The sequence below is a fragment of the Pelodiscus sinensis genome, chromosome 2 (genome assembly GCF_052426305.1).
Source record: "Pelodiscus sinensis isolate ZL-2025 chromosome 2, ASM5242630v1, whole genome shotgun sequence".
Classification (NCBI taxonomy): Eukaryota; Metazoa; Chordata; order Testudines; family Trionychidae; genus Pelodiscus; species Pelodiscus sinensis.
Window position 1 is genome coordinate 103639977 of NC_143053.1, and position 26953 is coordinate 103666929.

At 44.1% G+C, this 26953-nt stretch overlaps 1 protein-coding gene across 1 annotated transcript; it reads left to right on the forward strand.

Annotated features, from left to right (window-relative positions):
• Positions 1-11455: 11455 nt before the first annotated feature.
• C2H6orf62 (chromosome 2 C6orf62 homolog) lies at positions 11456-22441 on the forward strand. The gene is made up of 5 exons (XM_006133999.3): positions 11456-13539; positions 16498-16674; positions 17036-17161; positions 19282-19416; positions 21143-22441. The coding sequence occupies exons 1-5, from the start codon at positions 13411-13413 to the stop codon at positions 21266-21268; spliced, it is 693 nt and encodes a 230-aa protein (XP_006134061.1). The 5' UTR covers positions 11456-13410; the 3' UTR covers positions 21269-22441.
• The last annotated feature ends 4512 nt before the right edge of the window (positions 22442-26953 follow it).

The window sequence follows — 26953 nt, forward strand, 5'->3', positions numbered from 1 at the left end:
CCCTTTCCGGAAAAGGGATGCTAATGTAGCACGTTGGAATAGGCAAATCCGCGGGGGATTTAAATATCCCCCGCGGCATTTGCATTAACATGGCTGCCGCTTTTTTCCGACTTGGGGAAAAGCCGGAGAAAAGCGCCAGTCTAGACGTTATTCTCTGGAAAATAAAGCCTTTTCCGGAGGATTTCTTATTCCTAATTTTAAGGAATAAGAAATCCTCCGGAAAAGGCTTTATTTTCCGGAGAATAACGTCTAGACTGGCGCTTTTCTCCGGCTTTTCCCCAAGCCGGAAAAAAGCAGCAGCCATGTTAATGCAAATGCCGCGGGGGATATTTAAATACCCCGCGGATTTGCCTATTCCAACGTGCTACATTAGCATCCCTTTTCCGGAAGGGATGCCAGTGTAGATGTAGCCACTGTGTTTTACTGGATTTCTGCTCCTTTGTTTCAGAGAAGATGAAACTCTGGATGTCATGAACAGCAACTACCATTTGCCATTCTGTAGATTCCAAGAAACACTCCAAGGTTTCCCATTGAGCTCGCCCAGTTTTTGATTGCCAGAGATAAGTCATTTATTTTTATAATAATATAATATAATCTATGGTGAACAATAAATATTCTAATCTATTTTATGTGACATGATAATAGAAGCAGTTAAGGGTATAAATGGATGAGGAGATTTTTTAATAATTTATAGGGCTCACAAGGTTGCAACTATCTCTGCATGGGCAGACCCCTGCACCTGTGTGAAATTTAATTGAGCATTTTATGTGGTGCTTATTGCAGAATTGAGACTCAGATCTCTGAAACCAGTTAGTCTAAGTACTGACCAAAAGTCATTTCTATCTGACAGCTTTTTGTGGCCTATATATCAGAGGTTCCTACACTGTGTGGTCTAGGCAGCGCTCACTTGTGGTCCATAGAGTACTGCCAGCCTTAGAAAAAATGGCACCCTGGACGAGCTTGTATTTTGGCATGGTTCCCCCTATTCTCTCAGACTCCCATATGCTCATCTGTTCCCCTATCCTGCACCCTCTTTGCCACTAACCCCTGCTTCCCTCTTACACTCTCTTCTACTGTGCCAGTAATCCCTGACTGTGCCCTATTTGCCCCAACCTCTGCCCTACCTGCACTCCCAACCCCTGCCTCTCCAGTCTGCACCCCCAACCTGGCACCATCCCCCCTTCACCTCCCTCCTGTTCCCACATTGGGAAACTGACCTGGATTCACTGAGCGCTTAGCAACAGGGAGGCAGGCCCCTCAGAGCTGGGGATACAAGGAGGAGACCCCTGGGAACTGAGGGGAACTAGGGACACAGGGAGAGTCTCCTGAGACCTAGGAGGGCTCCCCTGGGAGGGGGAGGGCTGGGAGATTGGAACACAAATTCACAAGTCCAGGACCTGTCTAAGACTTGCGCTATACTGAGTTCCCAGTCTTTTCCCTTACTCTCCAAACCTGGAAGAGGCTGGAAACTTCCAGTTCTCATGGGCTGATCCGGATACCACATTTACCTCTGCAGGAACTTCAGGGCTAGGATGGGGGAGAAAGCAAGCTTCCAGTGGCAGAGTGCCGAGGGGGGACTAGGAAGTTGGGAGACCATGTGGGGCAATGGCAGAGGGTCTCTAGGGATGCCAACTTTCTAATTCCAAAAAATTGAAGTCCTTTGCTCCACCTACTGGTGAAGCCTTGCCCTCTTCTAAGATCCCTCCTCCACTCATTCCATTCCTCCCCCCCCCCCCCCCCCGACTCCCGCTCATTGCTTGCCTCCCCTGCTCTTACTCACACGCTCATTTTCACTGCAAGTCCAAATCAGATATATTTATTGTGTGGACAGATGCATTATGCTAAGTTCAGGTTTTTATTTGTGACAGGACACTAGATCTGGTAGTAAAATAGTCCAGAAAATGAAATTTCACAGAGGTGCTCATGATTATTTCCCTCCTTTGTTCCCATTTTTATAACCAGCTCCATGTTTTTTGTTCACTAAAGTTATTGTCATTTTATGTGTGGAATTAGGACCACACATTATCGCAGCTGCAAGGGGTCCATTAAAGGCCCACTCCTGAAGCCCATGGCATATACAGCTCCATAGAGCACAGCCACAGAAATGTACCTGTCCAGATAGTTATAGAAATAAATCTGTAGAAAATGACTCCCACATCTACATGCAGATACACACATGTATTCGTGTTTACACATCTAGCACGCACTAACACACGATGTCATGAAGGCCAGGACTTTTACAGCACTGACCCGGCTGTTGAATGTCCGGCTCGTGGTGCCTCTGTGGGTCAGGCAGCCTCCCTGCTAGCCACTGCACAGCCTGTGAAGAAGCAGCTGAGCCAGCATGTCAGGCTCCTAGCCTAAGAGACTGCTAGGGTGTGTGTCTCCATGTGGTATTCTCCCACAGCAGTTTTTAGAGGTCTTTCATACTTCTCTGGCCCTTCTCTCCAGGATAAAGGGCCAGAGAATTTTGCCCAATCTATTTAGTAATTTGTGAACCATGTTACAAAGACAGTTTGAAAAACCTTGGCCTATGCTAAATGAGTTGATATTCTCAATCCATTTTTTTTAGTGGACAGTTCTCCACACAGAGTTGGATTTAATCAGATAAAGAATTTGATCAAAAGAAATTTTTTTGACAACTTGGAGTAAGTAGGTGCAACTCCTAATAAAGACCATAGTAAATCTGAACTTCTGTCCCTGAAGGTGTGATTGCAACTAGGGTAGACATATCCATGCCATCTTAAATCTAGTTAGTGTGGCTAAAAATGCAGTGAATATACAGTGGCATGAGTTTCAAGTTCACCCAAAACCCTGGATATGTATTCATATTTCTAGCCTGTGCTACACATTTTCACAGCTTATTTTTAGCCACATTAGTGTGGATATATCTACTGGAGATGAAATTGCACCTAAAATTTCAGTGTAGGCATATCCTCAAGATTAGATTGTAAAAACTAAGATTTAGCACTCTTTTTATGAGTCCACTAGATGGCAGCATGACATAAATTTGCTTTCCTTTGGTTCCTTTCAGTTCCTTTGGTTAGAGTATTCTTTCTTTTATTAGGTTTTTGTGCACTCAACAAACAACTCTGTAGTGTGTCTCTTTCTTCGTGTTATTTGTTTGTATTTATAAGGTTGCAGACTGATTAAAATATCCTCAAAGAAATTATCATCATCCACATACTATCTTCAAAGTACAGTAATTCCTCATTTAACACTATAGATATGTTTCAGAAAATGATCGTGTTAAGTGAAAATGTGTTGTGCGGGGTCAGTTTTCCCATTGAAAATAATGGAAAAGGTGAGGGTTGCATTTCAATCGGCAGTGTCTGTTGGGACCGGGACATAAGGTTGGGGGAGAAAGGGGACTGGGTTACAGCAGGGAGGGGAGGTGTTTGGCTCTGGGGAAGGGAAGGGAAGGAGATGGGAGGGGGATTGGGTTGGGAGTATGCCCCTGTGATGGGTCTGCTGGGACCCGCACTGCATTCAGCAAAGGGGGGGGGTCGCTGGGGAACAGCGCGGCGAGCGGTGAACCCTCCACCACTTTGGAAGGGGGGGGAAGCCCCACACTGCCGCTGGCGACGGGCTGGCTGAGGAAACCCAGCCGCTGGCCTGCAAGCAGGGGCAGAAGAGAGGGGGCAAGGCGTCCAGCGAGGGGGAGTCAGTGGGGAATGGCATGGCGAGTGGCGAACCCTCCGCTGCTTTGCAGGGAGGTGGGGGAAGCCCCGCACAGCCGCTGGCAATGAGCCGGCTGGGGAAATTGTGTTATTCTGGGGACGGTTGTGTAATTCAAAAAATGTTCCCTAAAAAAAAAATCATGCTATCGCAAAAACGTGTTAAGCGGGCACGTGTTAAATGAGGAATTACTGTATTTAGTCACATTGCATGCCAATTAATCATGATCCCCATTGCTATAAATTAACACTCTCCCCTGAGAGTCCATAATAGCCTCCTCGTTAAAAATGAGAGATTTCTCTCATAAGAATAGTGATCCCTCATGCTTCATCAGAGATTAAAAAAGAAAACCGAAAAGTGTCTTTCCTCTCCTAGTTTTTCTTTAGTTTAAAACTGTGAATCATTACAGTAAAAACTTAAAAACCAACAAATAGTCTAGTGAGTAGCACCTTAAAGACTACCAAAACATGTATCAGAGATGGTATCATGAACTTTCGTGGGCACAACCCACTTCTTCAGATGACTGGCTCAGCTACCCCTCTGAAGCTTTTGAATCATTACATTGTTAAGGCCCACCTCCTCACATACAATGGGTTATCTGAAGTGTGATTTTTTACTTGGAGAAAAATCTATATAGAAACCCCTCAACAACTCTGTTCCCTCTAGGGATGTTAAATTTTGATTAATCAACTAATCAAGTAGTCAGAACAGCAGGACTCAAACAGTCCCCTTTCACCTGGGGTTCCGCCTCTACCTTTGAAATGTAGCAAGAGCCTCACGGGGCTCCCCTTGCAGACTGGCTGCCTGTCACCCTTGTGCTAAGAAAGGGTGGTAGCAGCCCTTGTCTAGAGCGGGGTCTGAGCTCCCGGACCTGCCTGCCCACCTGCCTCCTAATACATATTAAATGCAGAGCCACAGCGGGGGTAGGTCCTGGTCCTATTGCAAGCCAAGACTGAGCCGGGCTGCTGGCTAGCCTGCTAAAAAATTTATTGGCAAGGTGGGGAGGAGGGGGAAATGCATGTAGTCTATAGCATTAACCTATAAGCTTTTGTTTATTGGTTAATCAACTATACTATTACATCCCTAGTTTGAATGTATGTTGGTAATATCTCTAAGTACTGGTCTAGAACGATGGAATCAATAATCTCTGAAGTTGTGGGAACCTTGAAGCCTAGCCAACAGGTGGCCTAGTCTAGACTGAGCCCGTGCGGGAAAAGGTTCTGAGCAGAACCTGTATCGATGGGTCCCTTGGGATACTCCAAAGCAGTCGAGTGTAGCACCTTTCACTGTCCAATAATTTTTCATCGCATCATTGTCCAGGGCCCAATAAGTTGACTGAGTTTTCCTAGAGGAATAGTGCCAGGTGGGCAGTCCAGGTGGGTTTTTCCCAACCAGCGGTCATCGTTACCTGTTTACAACTAACTAAACAAACCTCTGGATCATCCTGTGGCCCTAACTTGGCATGGGGTATCCTCAGGCCTGAGTTCAATAGGTTAAAGGAAACTCGGGCAGTTAGCCATTGCAATACTGCCTTCTGAAACTGATGCTCTGCTGGAGGTGAAGCATCTCCAGGAGTACATCATGCTGTGCATCTTGCTGCACATCAGCCAGTGGGTCTCAGCTGTGCTGTGCTGATGCTGATGTTGGGCCAGCAGCCTCACCAACTCCTTCATAGACCCTTTATTTCAGCACCCCTCCACCCCCACCACACACACCTGAGTATGTGTGCCTGCATTCTTTGTCACAAAATCCCATAAGCATACTATCCCAGATTCTGCCGCTCTTCCTATCAGCTAAGCCCTGGTCTTCAGTAGCCACATTGGGCTACAGTCCCGTCTGCACTAAGCTCTCCACAGTGAGCTGTCCATGGTACTGCCACTCCATCAGCCAGCCAGAGACCCAATTAGCATACCTTGGGCTCCAAAGAGGAACTGACTGGCTCTGGCCCAGCAGCTTTCTTTATACTGGCCTACCGGGCCCTGATAGGATGCCTCTCACACTGCTGCTTCAGGGAGCTTGTATGACTCCTCTACTGCTCTCTTCTTGAATGGGCTGTGCCAAGGCCAAAGCCTCCAATAGGTGATTTTGGGACCTGGTCCACCCTGTCATGCTTGCCTACTTATGGCTTAGTACTGAGAGTCCAGTGGCCGATGATGGGGGTTCAGTGTGCAAAGCTGGCTGTGGGGCGAAGATGCAGTGCGTGGGGCTGGCTGCCCCTCCTGCTGGTCTGTCAGCACAGCCCCCACTGCATGCCAGTTCTCAGCCAGGTTGGCCCTGCCCCACCCCACACTGTTTCTAGCTGACAGTGGCTCCCATGGTTGGGTGAGTGTGGGCAGGCATCAGGTGGTGGCCGGTTACATATCACTTCTGCTACTTACCTGTCAGACCTTTCCTTGCTTTCCCTCTGACTGTCCTCTGCCTATTTTGCCCCTTCAAACCCACTCCCAACCCCACTGCTTCTCTTATGCTTCCCCCTCTCCCCGCAACAGGACACATCCAGCTCCCAGCACTGTGTAGAGAACCAGCACCTGATTGGAGCACTGAGCTCACCAACAGGATCTCCTTCCTTCCCCCACTGCCTCAGACTGGGCCCACATCCTGGAAAAGTCCAAGACCCTCCAGCCTGGGGTGCTGGCCAAGAAGAGCCAAGCCCAGCATACACCTGCACAGTACTGGCATGAGAAGACTCTCTGCCCCGCAGCTAAGCTCTGGAGTGGTACAAGAGGGCAGTGATTTCCAGCCTGTTCACCACCCAACTTGAAGGCTTCAGAGCAGCCCCTGGGGCAGGGACTTAGCAATCTCTTCACCTGCCCCCATCCAATCCCTCCCCAACCCTGTATACTGCTCCCAGAGAATGTGAGGCTGCTCCATCCCCTAAGCACCTTCCTCTGCTGAGCCGACTCTCTGGCTGGATTCGCTGAAGCCCAGGGCGAGATCAACGTTTTGTGGGTTTGACACCAAACATATTTGAGGGTCCCCCCACCCAAGAAATGATTGTAATAAAACAGGAGATTGACACAGAAGTTGTCTTTGTCACAGCATGGTTTTATTAACACAGGTTTTATTAACAATAGCTACATGCAGTGGTTTGGTTGAGTAAATTATTCACATTAATACTTGCTATGTAATTTACAAATTACTTATCTGAAGCAAGGCTGGGGTCAAGGGCAAGTGCAGGGTAGGGATTGGTCCCCAGCTGGAGCAAGGCAGGGGCCGGGGGCAACAGCATAGTGAAGTGGGGGCCAGAGTTGGTCTCTGGAGTGAGGGAGAGGCCTGGAGTAAGCAGAACAGGGTTAGGGAGGGGACAAACAGAATTTACTGTGCCTAGGGTAAGCACTGTAGGGGATAGAGGTAGGCTAATTGCAGTTTATTCTTGTAACGGGACTTTTTCTTTCCCATCAGCACTGCTAACTGGGCCAGATACTGCCAAGTCCCCTTTTCTACCAGAGTTTGACTGAAAATTGGATACTTGGAGTGGGGGTGAGGGCAGATATGGAAGGGAGATGGAACCATCATTTTCTAAAGAGGAAGGGAAGCCTTAAAAGGGAGCAGGAGTGGGGGCTAGGAAGCAAATGATGGAAAGGAGGTTAGGGGGTGGAGGAGAGTAGCTAGTGGGCAGGGCCATGTCTGCTGTGCTACCCAAGTGTTTTTGGAAACTGGGATCAGCTGACAGCATCCCCAGCCCCCACATGGTAGCACAGGGATCCTGTTCCCAGCACATTATGCCTGGGTGGAGACCCCTGAAATCGGTGCTCCCGTCTTCCCTGACTTGCACCTGATGTTAACAGTGTGTTAGTAACTCAGGGTCCCAACGCCCTGCCCCACTGTCCCTTCCTCTCCTGCCGCAACCTCAAAGCTAAGCAACAGCTCTGCTCCCAGACAAGTTTTTGGGATTCCTGATCCTAGGGTAGCCCCAAAGCAACCATGGATGGTCTGTCAGTAGGACTGGAGTGGCAGTGGCTGATGGCTCCTCTTTTCCGAGGCCCTTCCCTACCCAGCAGGCTTCCTGCTTATCTGTGAGGTGATAGAGAGCAGGGTGGAGAGAGAAAGAGCCCTCATCCAGCAAGCTGAGAAAGAAAGAACAAAACTTTTAAGCCATCTGTCCCCAGCACAGGCTCCTGCTCCCTCCTTGCTGCCTCTGATAAAGAGGGAGATGCGAGTAGTTGACAGATTAACTGATAAACCTAGGCTTATCGGTTAATCATCTAGTCGACTACTTGTTGACATCTCCAATTTAAGAACCAAGCATTAAGTAAATCTTTTACTTCAGTGGTATCCCTTATTCATTTTGCCTTTATTTGTAGAGAATTTATATGGAGGAAAACTCCTTGACTGACAGTCTGTAAGATGTTATTAAAGACAGCAATAACTGTCATGATTGGGGAAAAGGCAATAAGCTGACATGGGCTGAAGCTGTTATTCTTAATGTTTCATTTTGATTCAAGACAAAACAAGATAAATGCACAAAAAGAGAGAGAAAAGAACAGCCAACGTGAAAAATGTAGCTTGTGTGTCCCATGCTGACTTTTACTTTCAACCTTGCCCCTGGAAAAACACAGGCATGGCTCACAGACTTATTAGCCACTCTGAGGTTGTTTAGGGCATGGTTTTAGTTGCTTTTCTGGTCATGGATTCTCAGTAGTTTTGCAAAATACATAAGCTACGTCTACACTGGTGTGATCTTGCACAAAAACTCTTTAGCACAAGAGTTCTTACGTTAAAGTAGTTGCGCAAGAGAGTGTCTACACTGGCACGTGCTTTTGCGCAAGAGATGTGCTTTTGCGCAAGAGCATCCTTGCCAGTGTAGATGCTCTCTTGCGCAAGAAATCTCTGATGGCCATTTTAACCATAGGGCTTTCTTGTGCAAGAAATTCATGTTGCCTGTCTACACTGGCCTCTTGCACAAGAACAGTTGCGCAAAAGGGCTTATTCCTGAGTGGGAGCGTCAGAGTTCTGGCGCAAGAAGCCCTGATTTCATACATTAGAATGACAGTTTACTTGCGCAAGAATATGTGGCCATTGTAGACAGGCAGCAAGTTTTTGCGCAAGAGCAGCCGCTTTTGCACAAGATCGTGCCAGTGTAGACACACAGTGTTTAGCAGCTAAGCCAGAGTCTCATTAATCAGGCTTGAAAAGGAGAAAGATATGAAAGATAGGGTAGAGAAGGAAAAGGACACACATGAGGGGGTGATAGCAGGAACCCAAGTGTCATTTCAGGTTGTGCTCAGGATTTAGCTGAAGCTGGTGGATGTGATGATGTCATCAGTTCCCTGTCCCTGGACTGTCTAATTCAGGATATCTCTTAGGATAAGGATAATGAAGGTCCAATGATACAATAGTGGATGCCAGCATTGCAGGAAATAGTCAAGGTGGTAAAGCTCACTTCTTTCAATTCACATGCCCTTCAACCTAGTGTACTGATTCCCTGTCCTTCCTCCAAAGTCTTTATTTATATTTAGGGATCCCAAAAAGAGGGTGATGGGTAGACTATCTCCTCTCCTCTATATTTTGTCCAAAACTTAGACCAAATTTCTAATACACCAATTCTGGTCCATTAATTTCTGATATCCTTCTCCTCTTGTTTACCAGTCATGATCTTAATACAATCCTTGTATGGTATCAGCAACCCTTTTTGTTTGGACTAATCCATATCTTTCAGACTTTAAACTTTTGCTGACTTTTATAAACAATTATATGTAACAGGCTGAGTTGGACTTTTGTATGTTCACAACTTAGAGCAGCAGCCTCTATACAACATTCTTTTCTTTGTGAACTAATTTTGCTGAATATCAGATATTGCTTTATATGATACAATTGTAACATAAAAATAGTATATTTTTAAAGTACTTGGTTATATTTTAGGTTTGCAAGTTCTGTATCCCAAAATTGCTGTCTCATGCAAAAAACCAAAATCACATCAACATAAAAAACAAAAAACATACATTGCACAAACCACACAATCACAAACATAAATGATCACAACAAAAAAACTGGTACAACAGCCCTTTCAGAGCATTCCACACTCAGTTCATAGTTGATACAGTAGCAGTCCTGAATTAAAATGGCATTTTGTTAGTGAGGGATAACCCAGGATTCTCTTTTAATAAAAGTCTGTATTCAAAATTTAACCTTCAAAAATTTAAAATCCTTCATTTTAATCATATTTGCTTTTTCTTTAAAATTTCTTTATACTACCAAAATTATTCCAATTACAAAAACTATCACTCAGTATAAAAGAAAAATAGAAGCAAAACATAGCATATTTTAAAAGATATAAAAATTCCTAAGTATAAAATGAATTGTGAAATGGTCTTTTTTTAAAGCAAGAACATTAACAGTTTACTTTGCATATTTAATCCAAACAAAATCACCATGTTCAAAGATTTAAAACAAACTTTTGTTTCTCAAATCAACTGTAACCTCTAAAGTATAATCTTAAAAATAAACTTTAAAAACAACAAATGGTCTGATAGCACTTTATAGACTAACAAAACTTGTCGATGGTATCATGAGCTTTTGTGGTCACAGCCCACTTCTTCAGATGAGTCTTATGGGAATTCACCCATCCTCTAGGACAGCGTTTCTCAAATTGTGCTCAGTGGAGCCCCAGGGGCTCCATGAGACATCTCTAGGGGCTCCGCGAGGTTGACAAACTGGAAACATCGATAGGTACAACACATACAATCAGTGGACTGCTAGGGCTCTGCATACATTTTATGCATGTAAAGGGCTCTGGGACCCAAAAAGTTTGAGAACCGCTGCTCTAGGAATTCTCAAAGGTAATTGCTAATGGGTCTGAGATTGCTTCAGCTAATTCCTTAAGGTCCAGAGAATGAATGTCATCAGGCCTTGCTTAAATTAATACATGAATGATCTGAATAGTTTTTCAGCCGTTCTCTCGGTTTTGGCTGACATACAATTAATATTAACATAACAAAGAGGAAAGTATCACCCTTTACTCTTTAGCTCACACCTCTTGTGAGGCTTTTTTTGGTGCCACTGCTGTAGGATAGTGATAGGAATGTAGCCGTGTTAGTCTGGGGTAGAACTGACTCTCTTGGGGACATGGAGGCTGCAGCTAAGGAATCGCTGGCAAGTTTGTGGTTACAAAGTTTCCCCTCTTCCCAGTTCTGCCCTGGCCTTGGCACGCGGTGTCTCAGTGCCACGGCCTGCAGGGCGAGGCCAGGGCCCGCAGAGCAGCCTGTCCGGCTGCAGCTCCCCCGAGCAGCACGTGCGGCGACACTGGGCTGGGGCTGGAGCCCGCTCCCCGCGCTACGGACCACGCGCAGCAGCGCAGAATCCAGCGCGGGCTGTCAGGTCTCGCGACGCCGCGAGACTGGAACTAGCCCCGCCCTCCGTTCCGAAATCCCGCTCACAACAAGGGCGGAGCCGAGACGCTCCCTCCCCACAAAGAGGGGGGGGGGGGAATCGGGGAGAACGCGTGGGCCTGATTGAGCAACTCCATCCGGGTCCCCGAGCGGGAAGCGGCGGCCGTGGCTGAGGGTCACGTGGGTCGCTGCTCTCAACTGGGGGGGGAGGGTGCGAGTTCCCTACCGTAAAGCGATGCTCACACAAGTCGCACAACGCTCCCTTCCTTCGACTTTTCCTATCACGCGCGAGGCCCCTACATTGACTTTTCCCTCCTCCGCCCACAGCATCACTAGTTCGGCCGCCCCCCCATAGCCTCCCGAATGGGTCGTGCCTTCACCCCCTGCGAATGGTACGTGCCGGAGGCGCGCGCCTGCGCAGTGAGTCGCGGGCGGCGTCTGTGACTCGGGCAGGGGCTGCCATTTTAAGTTGTTTGCGCTCGCTCCGTCCGGCCGCCAGTCGCTGCCGTGCCCCGGGCCTGAGAGGCGCCTCCGCTCTCGCCGCCGCCTGAGAGGACACGCCGGGGCACTGCGAGGCTTCCCCACGCACCCGCCGCCGGGACTCAGCGCCGCCGCCTGGTTTCCGTAGGAGCTGCTAGCGCAGGGGCCCGGCCTCCTCCTTCCTCCTCCTCCTCCTCCCTCCGCTGCCGCCGCCTCCGCCACCATTTCCCCTCCCCCGGCACCGGGGCGCCGAGCTAGACTATGGGGACCGCGCTGGGGCTGAGCAGCGGCAGAGCGGGCGGCCTGGTCACCGTGTCCAGTGCAGCGGGGATGGGGGGGCTCGGCGGCTTCGTGGCTTTATCTTGACATGGCTCCTCCCCGTGCTGCTAGCAGCGCCGCCGCCTCCACTGCTCCTCCTGCGCCCGCCGGCTGCGGGTAGCGAGCGGGTCTCTCGGTCTCTGCCTGAGTCGCTCCGGCTCCTGCCTGGGAGGGATTTGGGGTGCTGTACTCTTTGATTTTTGAGAAGGGAGAGGGGGGGGCGGAAAGTCGGTGGGTTTTGTTCAACCTGGTCCGACGTATTTATTTTGGGTTAAAACGCTTAACCCAACCCTCCGAGAGGAAAAAAAAAATGGCTGGAGAGAGGCAAACCTAACCCTAAACATTTGCCACAAAAGTTTAAACGGGGAAGAAATTGCTAAAAATTTGCACCTTTTCCTTTCTTCCCGCCCCCATCTGTTTTTCCGGAACAGCCCAGCGTCTGAAACCTCCTTGTTTGTAAAGTCGCTACCATGAAGTGAGAGGGGGAAACGCAGGCTACCGAGTTGGCGCCTTGCTGCCCTGGGCACAGGCCGCCCACTGCCGGCTCCTTCCTCAGGGAGAGGCCCAAAGGAACGCGAAAAGCATCGGCCATGCTCAGCCCCAGCTAAATCGGGCTCCCTACGGAGCTTAGAAGCAGCGGCAGAGAGAGGAGGATCCCCGGGGGATCAGCAGCCCAGGGAGCCCGTGGGGTGTTAGGGAATGTAGAACTCTTGCCTTCAGGGGTGCGGAGAGTTGGGACTGGGGGATCAAGTCAGGTTTGCGTCTCTAGGCGAGATAATATTGTCCCTTTACCCCCCACCCGGCCCTCATCTATGGCCATCATGATCCCTCTTCTCAGTAGCAGCAGCCTTAGGGCGATGATGTGCCTGATGATGAGCAGGATGAAGTTGGAAATGACTCCACTGTTTTTCCTATTTACTCTTCTGCAAACCTGCACCGTGTTCTTTGTAGTTGATGATTTGGTTGGCAGGGAAATCTCATACCTCCCGGGATGTGCACTCCTCTTCTGCACTCTCTTCTCAGCTCTCCATCAAGTGTAATAATCCTGAAAAAAGGGGGCAACATAGCAATAGTGGAAGTCTGAGAATAATAATCAGCAGAGTCATGAATCTGGCTGGGGTAAAACGCAATTTGTAATTTGTTTTTTATATATATCTTTTTTTTTGGTAAGCAAGGCAAAAATAACCCCACATGGATTGGGCTTGTGCCAATTGCTTTTTATTGTATACATAAATCGTGATTTTTTTTCTCTTTTCATTCTCACCCACTTATTCCTGTGGTTAAAGTTTTCACACAAGCATATTTTCTTCAAAAAAAATATTCTCTCTCCCCTCCTCCCCACCCCCATTCCCTTGGGTACTGTTGCAAAACTGCTTCTTGTCCAATCATGGTTGGACAACTACATATTTTGTTTCTTGCCCCTCTAATAGGATAGCCTCATAAAATATTACCTGAGGGGGGTGTGTTGGGTTACATTTGCGTTTTATCTATTCAGTCGTATTAGCGGGAATAAAATGACTTGTTTCTGTTGTACTTGAGTCTTATGAAAAAGTGCCCATAGTTTAGTGACAGTTTCCAAAGGCTTTAGTACCACCTGTATTACAAAATGGGGGACCCAAACTCCCGGAAGAAACAAGCTCTGAACAGACTTCGTGCTCAGCTTAGGAAGAAAAAAGAATCTTTAGCTGACCAGTTTGATTTCAAGATGTACATTGCCTTTGTATTCAAGGACAAGGTAACTTCATTTTAAAATCCTTTTTTCTGTGTTGTCTGTTACAATAGGATATCTACTCTTGCATTTTGTTAGCAACTTTTTAGAAAATGATCCAAGGTCAAAAATGAAATTTAAAATCTGTCAATCTGTTACCATGTTGTCTGAATGTTTGCCATTAAGTGACTTTAGCTCTCATTTGTCATGTGCTTGCATCACAGTGAGTTTTAGGGAGGTAAAAACCTGTTTAATTTGTTAATTGGTTAGAGGTGGTGGTTAACTGATTAAAGGGTATGGGCAGGACCTCTTCTCACTACAAGAAGGGTGCTGCTCTAGTGCCCTGTCTAAGTCTAGAACAGTCCCTGGCCTGCAGCAAGTGGGAAGCTGCTGCAGCAGCCCCTGCAAATTAAAGATTAACTGAGACTGGTAAGCATCACCATAGTGAGTGCAAACTCATCACTGAGATGCGTGCATCCCATTAAGTCTCTTCCCAACATGGGATGGAAGTAAAAAGTACAGTGTTGCTTGTCTAAGCCTAATTTGGGCTGTGAACCAGATGTTTATGAAAGTCAGAGTTGTGACTTCCTATTAAAACACTTCTTGAAATGGTACACACACACGTATTTGAAGCTGCTGTCATTAAAACAAGTCTTTATTTGCTTGGCTGCAGTGAACAGCACTTTAGGAGTTGTCATGTTTTTCTATTCTTGGATAACTCACCTATCCATTTATATCTATAATGTAGGTTTTGTCTAACTGTTGGCAGCTACTTTTTTCACTAGACAGTTTGTAAAACTCTTCACTTGGAATTACTAGTGAATTCCTAGGATAATTCACTAGTAATTCTGTGTCAACTAGCTTAAATTTAAAACTAGGATGAAAAGTTTATCTATTGCAGTATGTCTCTCCCCCCCCCTCAAATGAAGGATGAGGCTATATTTTGAAATGTAATGTGAAGGAATTGAGCAAATGTAGGCCTTTTTTAATGGCTATGTCTACACTATTACTTATATCTGCAAAACATTTGGCACTCAGGTGTGTGTGCACTAACACCCTATAAATGACATAGTTTTTGCTAGCATAAGTGCTCCTGCGCATAGTGCTATGTTGGTGGGAGATGACAGTGACGTTAGTACCCCCACTTATGCAGCTGGTTTTTTTTAATGTTGCCAGGAGAGAGCATAACAGGGCTACGTGAGTGATCTTACAGCATCAATACAGCTGTGTTCCTGTAAGCTTGTAAGTGTAGACATGGCCTTAATCTGCAATTACTTTCTGAAAGCTCTTTTCCTGAATTCCACAATAGGGTGTTGACAAGCCATTTATTCTAAATCTGATTCCAATCTCAGTGTTATGAGTGATAGCCATGCAAGGCAAACTGTATTAGGAGTTGGTCTAGTAGTAGTAGTCATGCGTGTCTCCCCTAGTCTTCCTGGACAAACTCCATGGACAATTGTAGCAATTACAGATCTGTGAGAACCAAGTATTAAGGAAGTGAACATCTCACTGAGAAAAAGCGGGGTTTTTTTGGTCAAATCGTGTTACACTATTTGTATTTTTTTCAATGGAGTACAAGCTATAGAATTGCAAACATTTATATATGGGAGTGTGATAGCAACTAGAGACCAGTAGGTCCACACTTTGTCATATGACAATAAGACAGCTTAACTTATTCACGTGTCCATTATTATGATAAGATTCAGTGCTATTAATATTCTAGTAAGAAGGTGGCAGCATATGTCGTGTTTGACAGAAATGTTTAAGCAGTTACAGAAACTAGCTTTTCCAAACTGAGACAATGTTTGTCTGCATGGCAGTGATAATACCAATGTAACTTTATAGATGTTTTGGGGAGTGTCCTGTGCATGCCTGCTTTTTCTGAAACTCCTCTTGCATCCAAGTGGACTCTGTAATTCTCTGTCCTAATGTTAGTGCTCTGCATGCACACCAAGACTTAAGATGTTTGAAAGCATTGTGGGAGTAATCCAGTCTGAAGCATGCAAAAAAAGGAAGATAAATGTCTATTACCGCCTAATGAGGTGTTCAGAAGGGAGAAATCAAGATCTCAATGTGTTATAAGAAAATCTGTTAGGAACAGGCAAACAACCTTTGTTTATAGGTGATGTAGGTGCAATGGAAAACTGCTCTGCCCCCCCCCCCCCAAAAAAAAAGGTGCTGAAGCAGTTATTCATAGTTAACTGCCACTGTGGAAACAATGGGGGGGAAAAACAGCTGTGAAAGTGAGTTAGAAAATAAGCTACTCTTCTGGTTGGGGGTCTGTGACTGATAGAATTAAGGCTTTTCTACATTACTTCTGCTTCAGTAGAATGTTTGTTCAGGGGTGTGAATAATCCACACCCCTGAGACACAAGTCCCACTATGTCAGTGGGAGAGCTTTGCTTGCAGACATAACTGCTTCCCTCTTGGAGGTAGAGTAATTAAGTTGACAGGAAAACACTAATGTCTTCACCACACAGATGCTGTAGCTCTTACAATTATTCCAGATTGGATTTACCTCCCTTATACTGATAGTGGAGTTCTTGTAGTAGGGGGAAGAAATACTTAAACTTCCATTTGTTAGGAATTGGCAACTTTATGGATGAGAAATACCTTTAACTTAGCTCCCAGCAGAAATCTATATCTAGAGCTGTTGCCAAAATTACAGCTGTCAATTTTAGATAAAGCTCCAGTCCCATCACTTCTTATGCATGTCTTTAACTTGAAGCGTATGCCAAAAAAAACCTCTTGTGGGGATTGGGGCCTGAGTCATCTGTCTAAATAGACCTCTTTGATGTATTAGTTCTGTCTTGAAGAGTTTTGCAAGTAATTTAAGACTGAATTATGACTTTAAGATAAGCCACTAATGCAGTTCTTAAGCAACACTAGCACTGAGGGGGAAACATACAGGCTTTAAAATGTAATCTCAAACTGCTTGGAAAAAGCATAGACCCCTAATGTGACTTTTTTGTTTGGGTTTTTTAGAAGAAGAAGTCAGCACTTTTTGAAGTGTCTGAAGTGATACCAGTCATGACCAATAATTATGAAGAAAATATCCTGAAAGGTGTGCGGGATTCCAGCTATTCCCTGGAAAGTTCCATAGAGCTTCTACAGAAGGATGTAGTACAGCTTCATGCTCCCCGCTACCAGTCTATGCGAAGGGTAAATAACTTCTTAAACTTACTAGTTTTGGCCTGGATTGTTGTGCCCAAGATGTGTATTTGTGTAATTATTAAAACGCTCCATGTGTACTTGAATAGGATGGATTAAATGCTTAGAAATGTTATGATCCATCTTCCTGCCAGCCTTTTTGTCCTCTAGTGAGCAAATATTAATCTTTACAGACCAGTATTTTTGTAGGATAGCTAAATGCTTATTCCATTGTATAAACAAGTGGATTGGGATAGAATGTGGAGCTGAGTAATAGTATTCACAATTCTTATAGTTTTTTCACATAAATTTTTCTGCTCTTGCACTGATCTGCTGTACAAGTAATTTGAGCAAACCATTTAACTTCTTGCAGGATGTGATTGGCTGTACCCAGGAGATGGACTTCATTCTTTGGCCTCGGAATGATATTGAGAAGATAGTCTGTCTCTTGTTTTCTCGGTGGAAGGGATCTGATGATGAGCCCTATAGGCCTGTTCAGGTAGTCTATAAATTTAAAGAAAATATTTAACTTATTTTGAAATTTCCCTTGAAATGCTGACTTGTTGTGCCAGTGTATAATGAGCTTCTACCAAATTAATGCTATTACAAACATAGGCGGACATACCAGAAGCTTCAGATCACCATAGGATAGAGAAGGATTTTTAGTTCAAGTATTGTCAGACTATTCCTCTTAGTTTCTGAGCTCATGCTCATTGAAGTCCATAGTAAAGCTCCCATTGACTTCAGTGATGTAAGATCAGGACTTAAATGTATTCTCTTGAACTAGAATGATAGTTAACATATTGTATATGTTGTTTCTGAAACGATATTCATTGAGAATTTATTGGCCACTTCTTTTACAAAGTAAGGATGTTAAATATCAATTTACCAGTCAAGTAGTCAATGGAATTTCCATTGACTACTCAGCTAGTTGATAGGCACTTCTGTATTCCTCCTTTGAAATGTTCAAGAGTCCTATCGGGGGCCCTTGTGCATTTCAGAGCACAAACGCTCACATGGAGCTGGAGTCGGTGGGGGACCAGGAGTCCCTTGCTGACCCCGGGCTCCATGTGGTGTTGCCACTTTGAAATGCAGTGTGGTGCTGGGGACTTCCTGGCTGATTCCGGGTTTCCTGTGGCATTTCTGCAGAACCTGGGGTCAGCTGGGGAGTCTCCAGCTGACACAGGCTCCATGCGGCACTGCTGCTTTGAAATGCCACCGTGGTGTTTCAAAACAGCAGCGCAGCATGGAGCCTGTACCCTGGGCTCCATGTGGTGCTGACACTTTGAAGTACCCCCTCTTTTTGCCCTTCTTTTCTGCTTCTGTGATAGAGGCAGTGGGGAAGGGGGAAGAACTAGTCGAATATCTGATAAGCATTTGCTTATGGGATAGGTGACTAGTCCTTAACATCCTTATTACAAAGCAAGCTAAAGTATTGAATATATACTTCTTTTCGTTACTTCATTCTAATAGTGATGTCAGCAGACTTAGTATCTGAAAGATCATCTGTAAAGAAGTTGGAGTTACATAATTTAGTACCTGCAGAAACTAGAATTAGACGTGCCTGTCTTCATTATAATCCAGACTTCGTTATCCAAAGGAGTTTGAGCTAATCATGAAAAGTCACTTGATAAGTGGAATTGTTAATGTTTGATACATGGAAGAGGGGAGTAACTGTAGCAGGCGTGGACAATAATTTTTGCGGGGGGGGGGGGGCACTTCACGAATTGAGAATAGTGGTTGCAGGCCAGTTCTGCCCTGGAAAGGGTGGGGCCTCGGACAGAAGGGGCCCCTCTAGGTGCCACACGCCCCTGGCAAACAGGCTGACAGCCTGTAAAGCACTGCTAATGTTTTTTGCATCTGTAAATACTTTTTTCATTCTTGATATAATTTGATGTGCTTGAAACTGGTCATTTTTATCCCTACTGCTCTTGCCACCTTACACATGGCAAAAAGCCTAACTCTAAGGTCTTGTCTAAGCAGACTTACACCCTTTAGCTATATGCACATAAACTGTATGAATAAACTGAGGTAGCTATAGTGCAAGTTTGCTGAGACCTACTAAGAGTTAAGGAGCAACACTTATCAGTCAAGATAATTACTCCATTTGGAGTTCTTACAAGGACACAATCAGTTTGAAAGTCCATTTAAAACTGATATTTTTACATGCTTGGCCTGCAGTTACTTTGTCAATGTCTATCAATTGAACTTCAACTTCTACAAATATTCTCTTCTCCCCCTCTTCCTTCCTCTCACTTTTTATTTGAAAACAAACTACAGGAAAAACTGATTGTACTCTTAAGTGCTGTCAGGTATGCCAAATAAACCTAGGTCATTTTTTCCTTAATGCAGCTTGCTCATGTGACTCTGCACTCCTTATGTCTGTCCAGCAGCAGAATAAAATGTACATCTCTTGTCACATTCTCCACAGTTACAAACCTAATGCGTAGCAGTGAAACTGGTTGGTCCCATCCCTCCTCCCAAGCTTCTGTTTGGCAAATCTGAGCAGTAGACCTGGATCACATGTGAATTTTAGGAGTCTGATTTTTACTAAGATCAAACACAATGTTGTTAATGTGCTAAGCATTGTTTGTAAACGCTGCCTTTGTTCCTATACAGGCCAAGTTTGAATTTCATCATGGTGATTATGAGAAACAGTTTCTGCATGTTCTGAGCCGAAAGGACAAGACTGGAATTGTTATCAACAATCCTAACCAGTCGGTGTTTCTGTTCATTGATAGACAGCACTTGCAGGTAATGTAATCTTCATATTTTTCAGAGCATAGTTTTAAGGACTTAAGTTTTAGGTTATGGGAGAACAGTTTATCCTTTAAGTACGTGAAAGGAGAACAACTGTCCAAAGATTTATAAGTGATCTAGTTAAGTATTTCGTGATCTAAGTTTATATGAACAAAATTGCTATGATCTTATGCAAGTGGTGTTACAGCAGCGCCCCCCCCCCCCCGAATATTTAAAGATGCAACAATTGGATATAAGCAAAAATGTTGCCAAATAGGATTGTATTATGGAATCTTAACTGCTAAAACAGATTATCTGTGTTTTGGAAAGTTAAAGCAATTTTGGCATAATCCTTTTGACTACAAAAAAAAAGTTACTCAACCCACAACTTACAGTTGGAATGAATTTTTGGAAGAACAAAAATTTAATTCTTACTTGCATGCAAAATGCAATTAACATTTTTGCTTATACCCAATTGTTGCATCTTTCAAACATCCATCCTATTCGGGCCAATTCGGAGCTCTGTTTCTTGTATCAAACTCTAGAAAAACCTCCACTAGGCAGGAGTAATACCCAAAATGACGACACCATTCAAAACATCTAATAGTTTTAAGTGCTCAACTGCCTGGACTCTTAGAATCATAGGACTGGAAAGGACCTGGGTTTTCTAGACCACTCCCCTGCACTCAAAGCAGGACTAAGTATTATCTAGGCCAGTGGGTCTCAACCCATGGGCAGCTTGGTGCCCAATCAGCACATAACTGCAGCCCATGTGACATTCTCCAGGCATACAAGTAGTAAATATATAGTGTGGATGTGGCCCACATAACATACGCAGCTTTCTTTGTATGGCCCACAATGGTAAATAGGTTGAGAACCACTGACCTAGACCATCCTTGACAGGTATTTGTCCAAAGTCTTGAGTCTCTAATGATGCAGATTCCGCAACCTCCCTAGGCAATTTATTCCCGTGCTTAACCACCCCAACAGGAAGCTTTTCTTGATGTCCAACCTACACCTTCCTTGCTGCAATTTAAGCCCATTCCTGTTTGTCCTATATTCTGAGGTTAAGGAGAACAATTCTTCACCCTCCTCCTTGGAGCAAGTCTTTTGTATACTTATTTGTCCTTTCTCAATATTCTGTTTTCCAGACTGAAGAAACACACATTTCTCAATCTTCTCTCTCAGGCCATATTTTCTAGAACTTTAATCTCCCCACTCCTCTCCCCTCCCCCAAATTCCTTTAATTGATCCACATATCTTGTGGAATATGGCACCCAGAACTGGATACGGTTCTCCATTTGAGGCCTAATCAGTGCAGAAAAGAGTGGCAGAATTATTTTGTCTTGTTCACAACATTTCAGTTAATACGTTTAAAATGCAGAGCTGCAGCGGAGGTAGGTCCGGGACCCTTCATGAGCCGGGATTGCTCAAAATCTCAATTGTTACACATCTATACATAAAGTCTAATTTGATAGCCATTTCCACAAAGATCTTACGCCACTTGTCACATCCCACTCATGGCTGTAAATCTTTGATGTCCAGTATTTTGATCGGACTCTGATGCATACATAGAATGGGCGAAGCGGAGTGGTTGTAAGAAACTCAACTTTAGTTTCAGGGATAGTTTTAAGTGGGATAGAGAACGGTTTTCTAACTTTAAACCTGTGCAAATTGTACCTTTTGGGTTGAATATGTTGGTTGTGTACAAAGTAAATACTTATGAGAATTTTTCTTCCAGACTCCAAAAAACAAAGCTACAATCTTCAAGTTATGCAGCATCTGCCTGTACCTGCCACAGGAGCAGCTCACCCACTGGGCGGTTGGTACCATAGAGGATCACCTCCGTCCTTACATGCCAGAGTAGGGTACTGGCCAGCAAAATGGGGAAGATCACAGAATGCAGCAGTGAATTCTCACTTTCCTCGCCACTTCATTCTTTCAGAGTGTAGAAGAAAATGGACTCATGTTCAGAACACTATACATTGTGAAACTTGATCATCCTGGATTATTTTTTAATCATTTGTGTGTCAGAACTTTACAATTTTTTTAATTGTTTTCTGCATGGACCTTGTGAAAGAGGATGCTCTGCATATTTTTGCTTTGCGTCAGCATCTTACGAAAATGTGAAATGAAAGAACTGTTATACACTGAAACAAATGTATCTGAAAACACAAGGTGGTCATTTGTGGTGGTGTTCCCATTTGTGCTGATCATGCCCCCTAACATCTAATGTTAGTCATCAGTATTTGGAGGGTGAGAAGTGAATGTAACGGGTATAAAAGCTTTACAGCTTTGCTGTTAATGATTGTTTCAGAGAGCACTATCCGATTCAGTCTAATGAACAGAAGAGTGGCTGTTACAATAGAAAAGTAAATGTGGGGAAAGAATTCTTACAAGGAAAAAACATCTCATCCAATGTAGGCATTTCTTGCCTTTTTTTAATTTTGCTGGGCCATGTTTAAGTTTACTGGCACTTTGACTTTTTTCAATCTTTCCCCAAGTTGCTGTATAACTGTATAAAAGAGTATTCTGTTGAGTTGGATACATTTAAGCAGATTGAGGCAGACCTGGAGTCTGAAGTAGTTTAAAGCAGCTAAAATTAAAGTAAAATAGTAGCTGCAGAGACCATTATGTTGGTAGAGGATTATTTTTTCTTCAGAGTTGAGACTTGTAAACTTACTGGCAAACTGCAGGAAATACTGGTTTCTAAATAATTTCTTATGGAAAACCTATGGAGGGTTTTTTTTTTAAAATAGACATTATAAAGCAGTTGTGATCTTCACTGTAAAATAGTGTTTGGAGTGTCAAAAGTTGGCTCTGGCAGAACATTTTAAGACTGTGCAATGAAATAAGGAAGACTACTGTATAGTGTTGATGACAAAGAAGGCTTTGCTTAAGAGTTGAGTACTTTACTGGAGTAAATCTGTATAAGCCTGCTCCCTTTGGGTAAAACTAGTGCTTACCTGTTTAAATTTGTATTTAGCTTTTGTTTGGAATTGGGAAAAAATGGAAACTAAATAAATTAGATGAACAATGACAGTGTTGATTTATACTAAGCTCATGAGCTTAATAACTTAGCTCCTATCTTAAAATGTCATCCACAAATATTTCAGACTTAAGCTTGTAGAACAATCCAGGCATAGCTTTGTCAGTGATAAAGACAAGTTATCACTCGTTAGTGGTAAAGACCTGTTCTCAGCATCTGATATGGCTACGGTAACATCAGCCTGCCATTTAAAAATAGTGATGTGACAACATTAATATTAAACTAGCTACCAAAAGCAGCTGAAACTGCTTAAGGGCATGTTGATATGCTGGAAGCACTGTGAATTCTACTTATTATATCTTTTCCTGGCAAGTCCCTTAAACTGAAGGGCTGCTATTTGAAGGCTGCTGAAGTGAAATCATGTAGTTTCAATTTATAAAGAAAACATTGCTTCTTGTTTTCCCTACTTCTGTTGTGGGGCCTGATCCTTAAAAACACTGCTAAGGTACTTCAGAAGCCTTGGAATTGGCATTATTGCCAATGGTGCTGGCCGGATCAGTCCATAATTCAGATGAGGAACCTGGCTTGTCCGGATCAGGCACTTGAGGCTCAGGCTCCACCCTGCGTTGTGGAGCCCATGCTGGCACTCCAGCCTCCCTGCTGCCCCAGCACAGAGTTGGCACGCACAAAATCTACTAGGCTGGCTCCCCCAGGCTCTGGCGTGTGAGGGAAATGTGGGGAGTGTCTTTCTCCTTAATACGGATGCCATGTCATTGAGGGTTTTTGGTGTGTGTTGCTTTTCATTTGTGTATATGGCCCCCGACAAACGTACCTGTGGGGCAGTGGCCCATGACCTATAAAAGGTTCCTCACCCCTGCCATAACTGGAAACAGTGTGTTTCTTTTCAGTGAACTGTAAGATAAATAGCAGCAAAAACTTCAGTTCCACTTCTAGGGTATTGCCTTTCAACAATCTTGTTTTGAACACGATAACCTACTAGTGAGTAGGTATGTTAATATCGGGTAATTGAATAGTCGAGTAACCGCATGAAATCTTCAGTTACCTGGCTATTCTGTAGTCCCTGGGGGTGGGTGGGCAGCCAGTACACTCTGGCCCCTCTCCCAGAGAGCTCCCTGCTACCTATGCTCCTGCCTATGATACAGCACCCCCTGTCTGCAGGGATGGGGATCTTCTGAGCTCCCCACAGAGGCTGCTCTATGGGAAGCAGAGCAGCCTCTGTCTGCAGGGAGCTCAGGCCTGCTGCAGACAGAGGCTACTTTGCAACAGCCTCCCTTGCTCTTCCCTCCTCCTCCTGACACACACACTGTTGGCTCTGATAGAAGCAGTAGCATGGGGTTAGGGGCAGGTGGCACCACAGTGTCGGTGCTGGGGGGAACTGGCTTTTGAGCCAGCTCCCCTAGTAGTCCCTCCCCCCCCTCCCCCCCCCCGCTGCCTCTGATGGAGGCAGCAATGGCCTGGGGTGGGGTGGGGGGGAAATGCATGTAGCTGACAAGATTAACTGATAAGCCTAGGCTTTGACATCCCTACAAGTGAGTTGTTGAAGGATGCTCATGTGTTGCCTTAGGCAAGGTACAATTTAGTGCTTCGTTCTTATCAAACATGAATGTATAGGGTGTGGTACTGGCTGTCTCAGTTGAAATCTTGGTCACTGACAAACAAATTAGTCCAAGGATAAGACTTAAGGAATTAGTGTTTCTAATCATATAACCTTTAAACACAGCTATAAAAGAAAATGAATATACTGGTTTACGTGGACATCTATGAATTTACCTATTCACAGTGGCCAGATACCGAAAGATCAGTTAAGATGAAGTAACACAGTAATCTGTATGTCATATTGCTGCAGTCTTGTGGATTTGTGGGAGGTTTATAGATCCATAGGTATTGGGTATACTTTGTGGAAGAGACCTTAAATGTAAACTGTAGTGTATACTCTTAAAATGCTTCCCATTCCAAAGCTACATGCTATTTCTTACTCTTTGATCTACCTGCCCACCCAACTGACAGCTCGTTCCTGAGGATGTTGAATTCACAAGTTATAGAATTGTCAGGAAAGGGGAATAGGTTTTAATAGGTGGATTGTGGTGTCACTGGAGCCTTCTGACTTGCGAGGGAGATGGAGATTCTTCCCCTCCCTGTAGTATTGAGGGGACTTGAATCTCTTGCTCTGAAACTGAGACGAAAGATGGTGAATCCCCTCTTGAGAAGGGGAAAGACACTTCTCATTAAGGAGGGATGTTCAATTTCTTACTCTGCTCCCATTCTGACATTGCATCTCAATTATGGAGTATCGAATATTCCGGTACTGAAGTTCCCACGCTATGGGAGTAGTTACTTGAGCTATTATTTTTAGGTAATCACAGCCTGCTCGAGGACTGCATCAGTTCTCACACTTCAACTCTAAAGGCTAGGGTTCACTTTATTAAATCTTTTTTGGAACATAATTGTAACTTATGTATAGCAGCTCTGCATAAACTGAAAACCTGAAACATACTTTTTTTTTTAAAAAAAAGGGTGACTTATTCAGTTAAGTTTTGACACATTTGTATGTCCTTAAAAAGCCTAATAGGAAAAACCAGGAATTCTATTAGGCTGTTCTCACTATCCAACCTGTTAGAGTCCTATTTTATACTTTGTAGGGAAGTACTGTCAAGTCTGAATGATAGGAATTGAAACCTGGGTAAAGATTTGGGTACAACAAAGCAAACTAGTTGAGAATGTGTGGTTGGTCCAAGCTTTCTGTATTTCTTGGCTGGGAAAAGGGAATGAAGAAAAGGATGCTTCTCTACCAATTATGGAATGTTTGAACTTACAGGGCAAGCATCTGATAATCCTCTTAAGCTTCAAAATGCCAAATCAGCACTCCTAACCTACTCAATTGCAGTGCTTTTCTTCTAGCAGAAGAAACAAGTATTTAGTGTGGTGCATTAGACAGCATGAGGAAATTGCGTTTTGGGGAGGGAGGGAGGTTGAGAAGGGGCTGGAGCCAGGAGCATACTGAAGTCATGTGTGGTTTTTTTAAGCCTAGTTATCCACCTACTGAGTAACTGATACTATAAATAAAATCCCTTCCCCAGATCTTTTACTAGAATACACTGAAATTGCTACTATAAATGATACATCATGGGCTTACCACATGTTACCGTTACCTATGATTCCAAATAGCACTCATAGTAATGCTGAACTAATTGGTGGGGTTGAAATTTTATATACTCAATCTCTGCCTCAGCTTGAGTTTGACTTTTTTACACTAAGCAGAAAAGTCTTAATCCTGTTAAAAAGGCTAATGTTAACTTCAGATGAATTAAAACACCCAGTTTTGATTGTTCTTTGGGATAAAGTAACACACCAGTCATCTGAAGAAGTGGGCTGTGCCCACAAAAACTCATGATCCCATCTACATGTTTTGTTAGTCTATAAAGTGCTATCAGACCATTTGTTGTTTTTTAAGTTTATTCTGAAATTCATTCACCTGCTTGTACAAGCAAAGGGCCTTCAACCCAGAAGCAAATTGAAACTAGCTCTATCCATCAATTCATAACTAGAAAAGAGATGTAAAATACTAAAGAGTTACCAGACAGGTATTAGTAGTTCTGTTACGGTATGTCTACACACCAGGGCTAATGTCAAATTAAGCTACACAACTTGAACTGCGTAGCTGAAGTGGAAATAGCTTAATTTGGCTTTTGGCCCTGTCAACACAGCAGGAAGTCAAAGGAAGAACACTCTTCCTTAGATTTCCCTTGATCCTTGTGAAATGAAGGTTACCAAGAGTCAGTAAGAAGTCCTCCAGCTTGATATTTCAAAATACGTATTTTGAAATAATGCTGCTCAGTACGTGTACCCCTAATATTTAAAACAGATTGGTAGTAGCTCTGGACTATGATCCTCTGCTGAGAGAGATTGGGTAGCAGCCACAGTCATGCTAACGATTAAATGGTTAACTGATAATTTTAATAGTTTAAATGGGTACTTTTAAAAACTATTTACTTCCCTAAACTAGAAGGTAAGCCTATGTCTACACTATGGGGTTTTTCCGGGATACTGGAGGTATCCTGGAAAATCTCCACTATGAGCAGGGGATGTGTCTGCTCTTCCACCTTTTTTTTCGGCAGAAGAACAGACATGCTCTTTCGGAAGCCCTGTCTTCCTCCTCCCACGAGGAAGAAAGGCTCTTCCAAAAGAGGATGCTTTCCCAAAATTGGGTACAGTGTAGAGGGGCCAAATTTCAGAAATGCCTCTTCCGAAAAAGCAGAGCACAATTTGCGTACCTTTTTCTGATAGATTGTCATAATGTAGACGTAGCACAACTGTCTACTTTAGAGGAAAAGGTCAATACTGATGGTTTTTCCCCACTAAACTGCTCTCAAACTCCAGGCATTTGCTGTTCTTAAACTTTCACAGTATGGAGATGACATCTTAAGAGAGATGTGGATCACTTTCAGACATGAAACTTGGGGCAGATCTACATTAGACACAGGTCAGTCTAAGCTACACAATTGGAATTGTTAGTAGCATAACTCAAACTGACATAGCTTAGGT

Bases quoted from the DNA above. Each gene is read 5' to 3' on its own strand.
- C2H6orf62 (XM_006133999.3), top strand. From the start codon at position 13,411: ATGGGGGACCCAAACTCCCGGAAGAAACAAGCTCTGAACAGACTTCGT. The intron at 16,675-17,035 runs GTAAATAACTTC...AACTTCTTGCAG, and splicing joins GCTACCAGTCTATGCGAAGG to GATGTGATTGGCTGTACCCA. The intron at 19,417-21,142 runs GTAATGTAATCT...TTTTTCTTCCAG, and splicing joins TTGATAGACAGCACTTGCAG to ACTCCAAAAAACAAAGCTAC.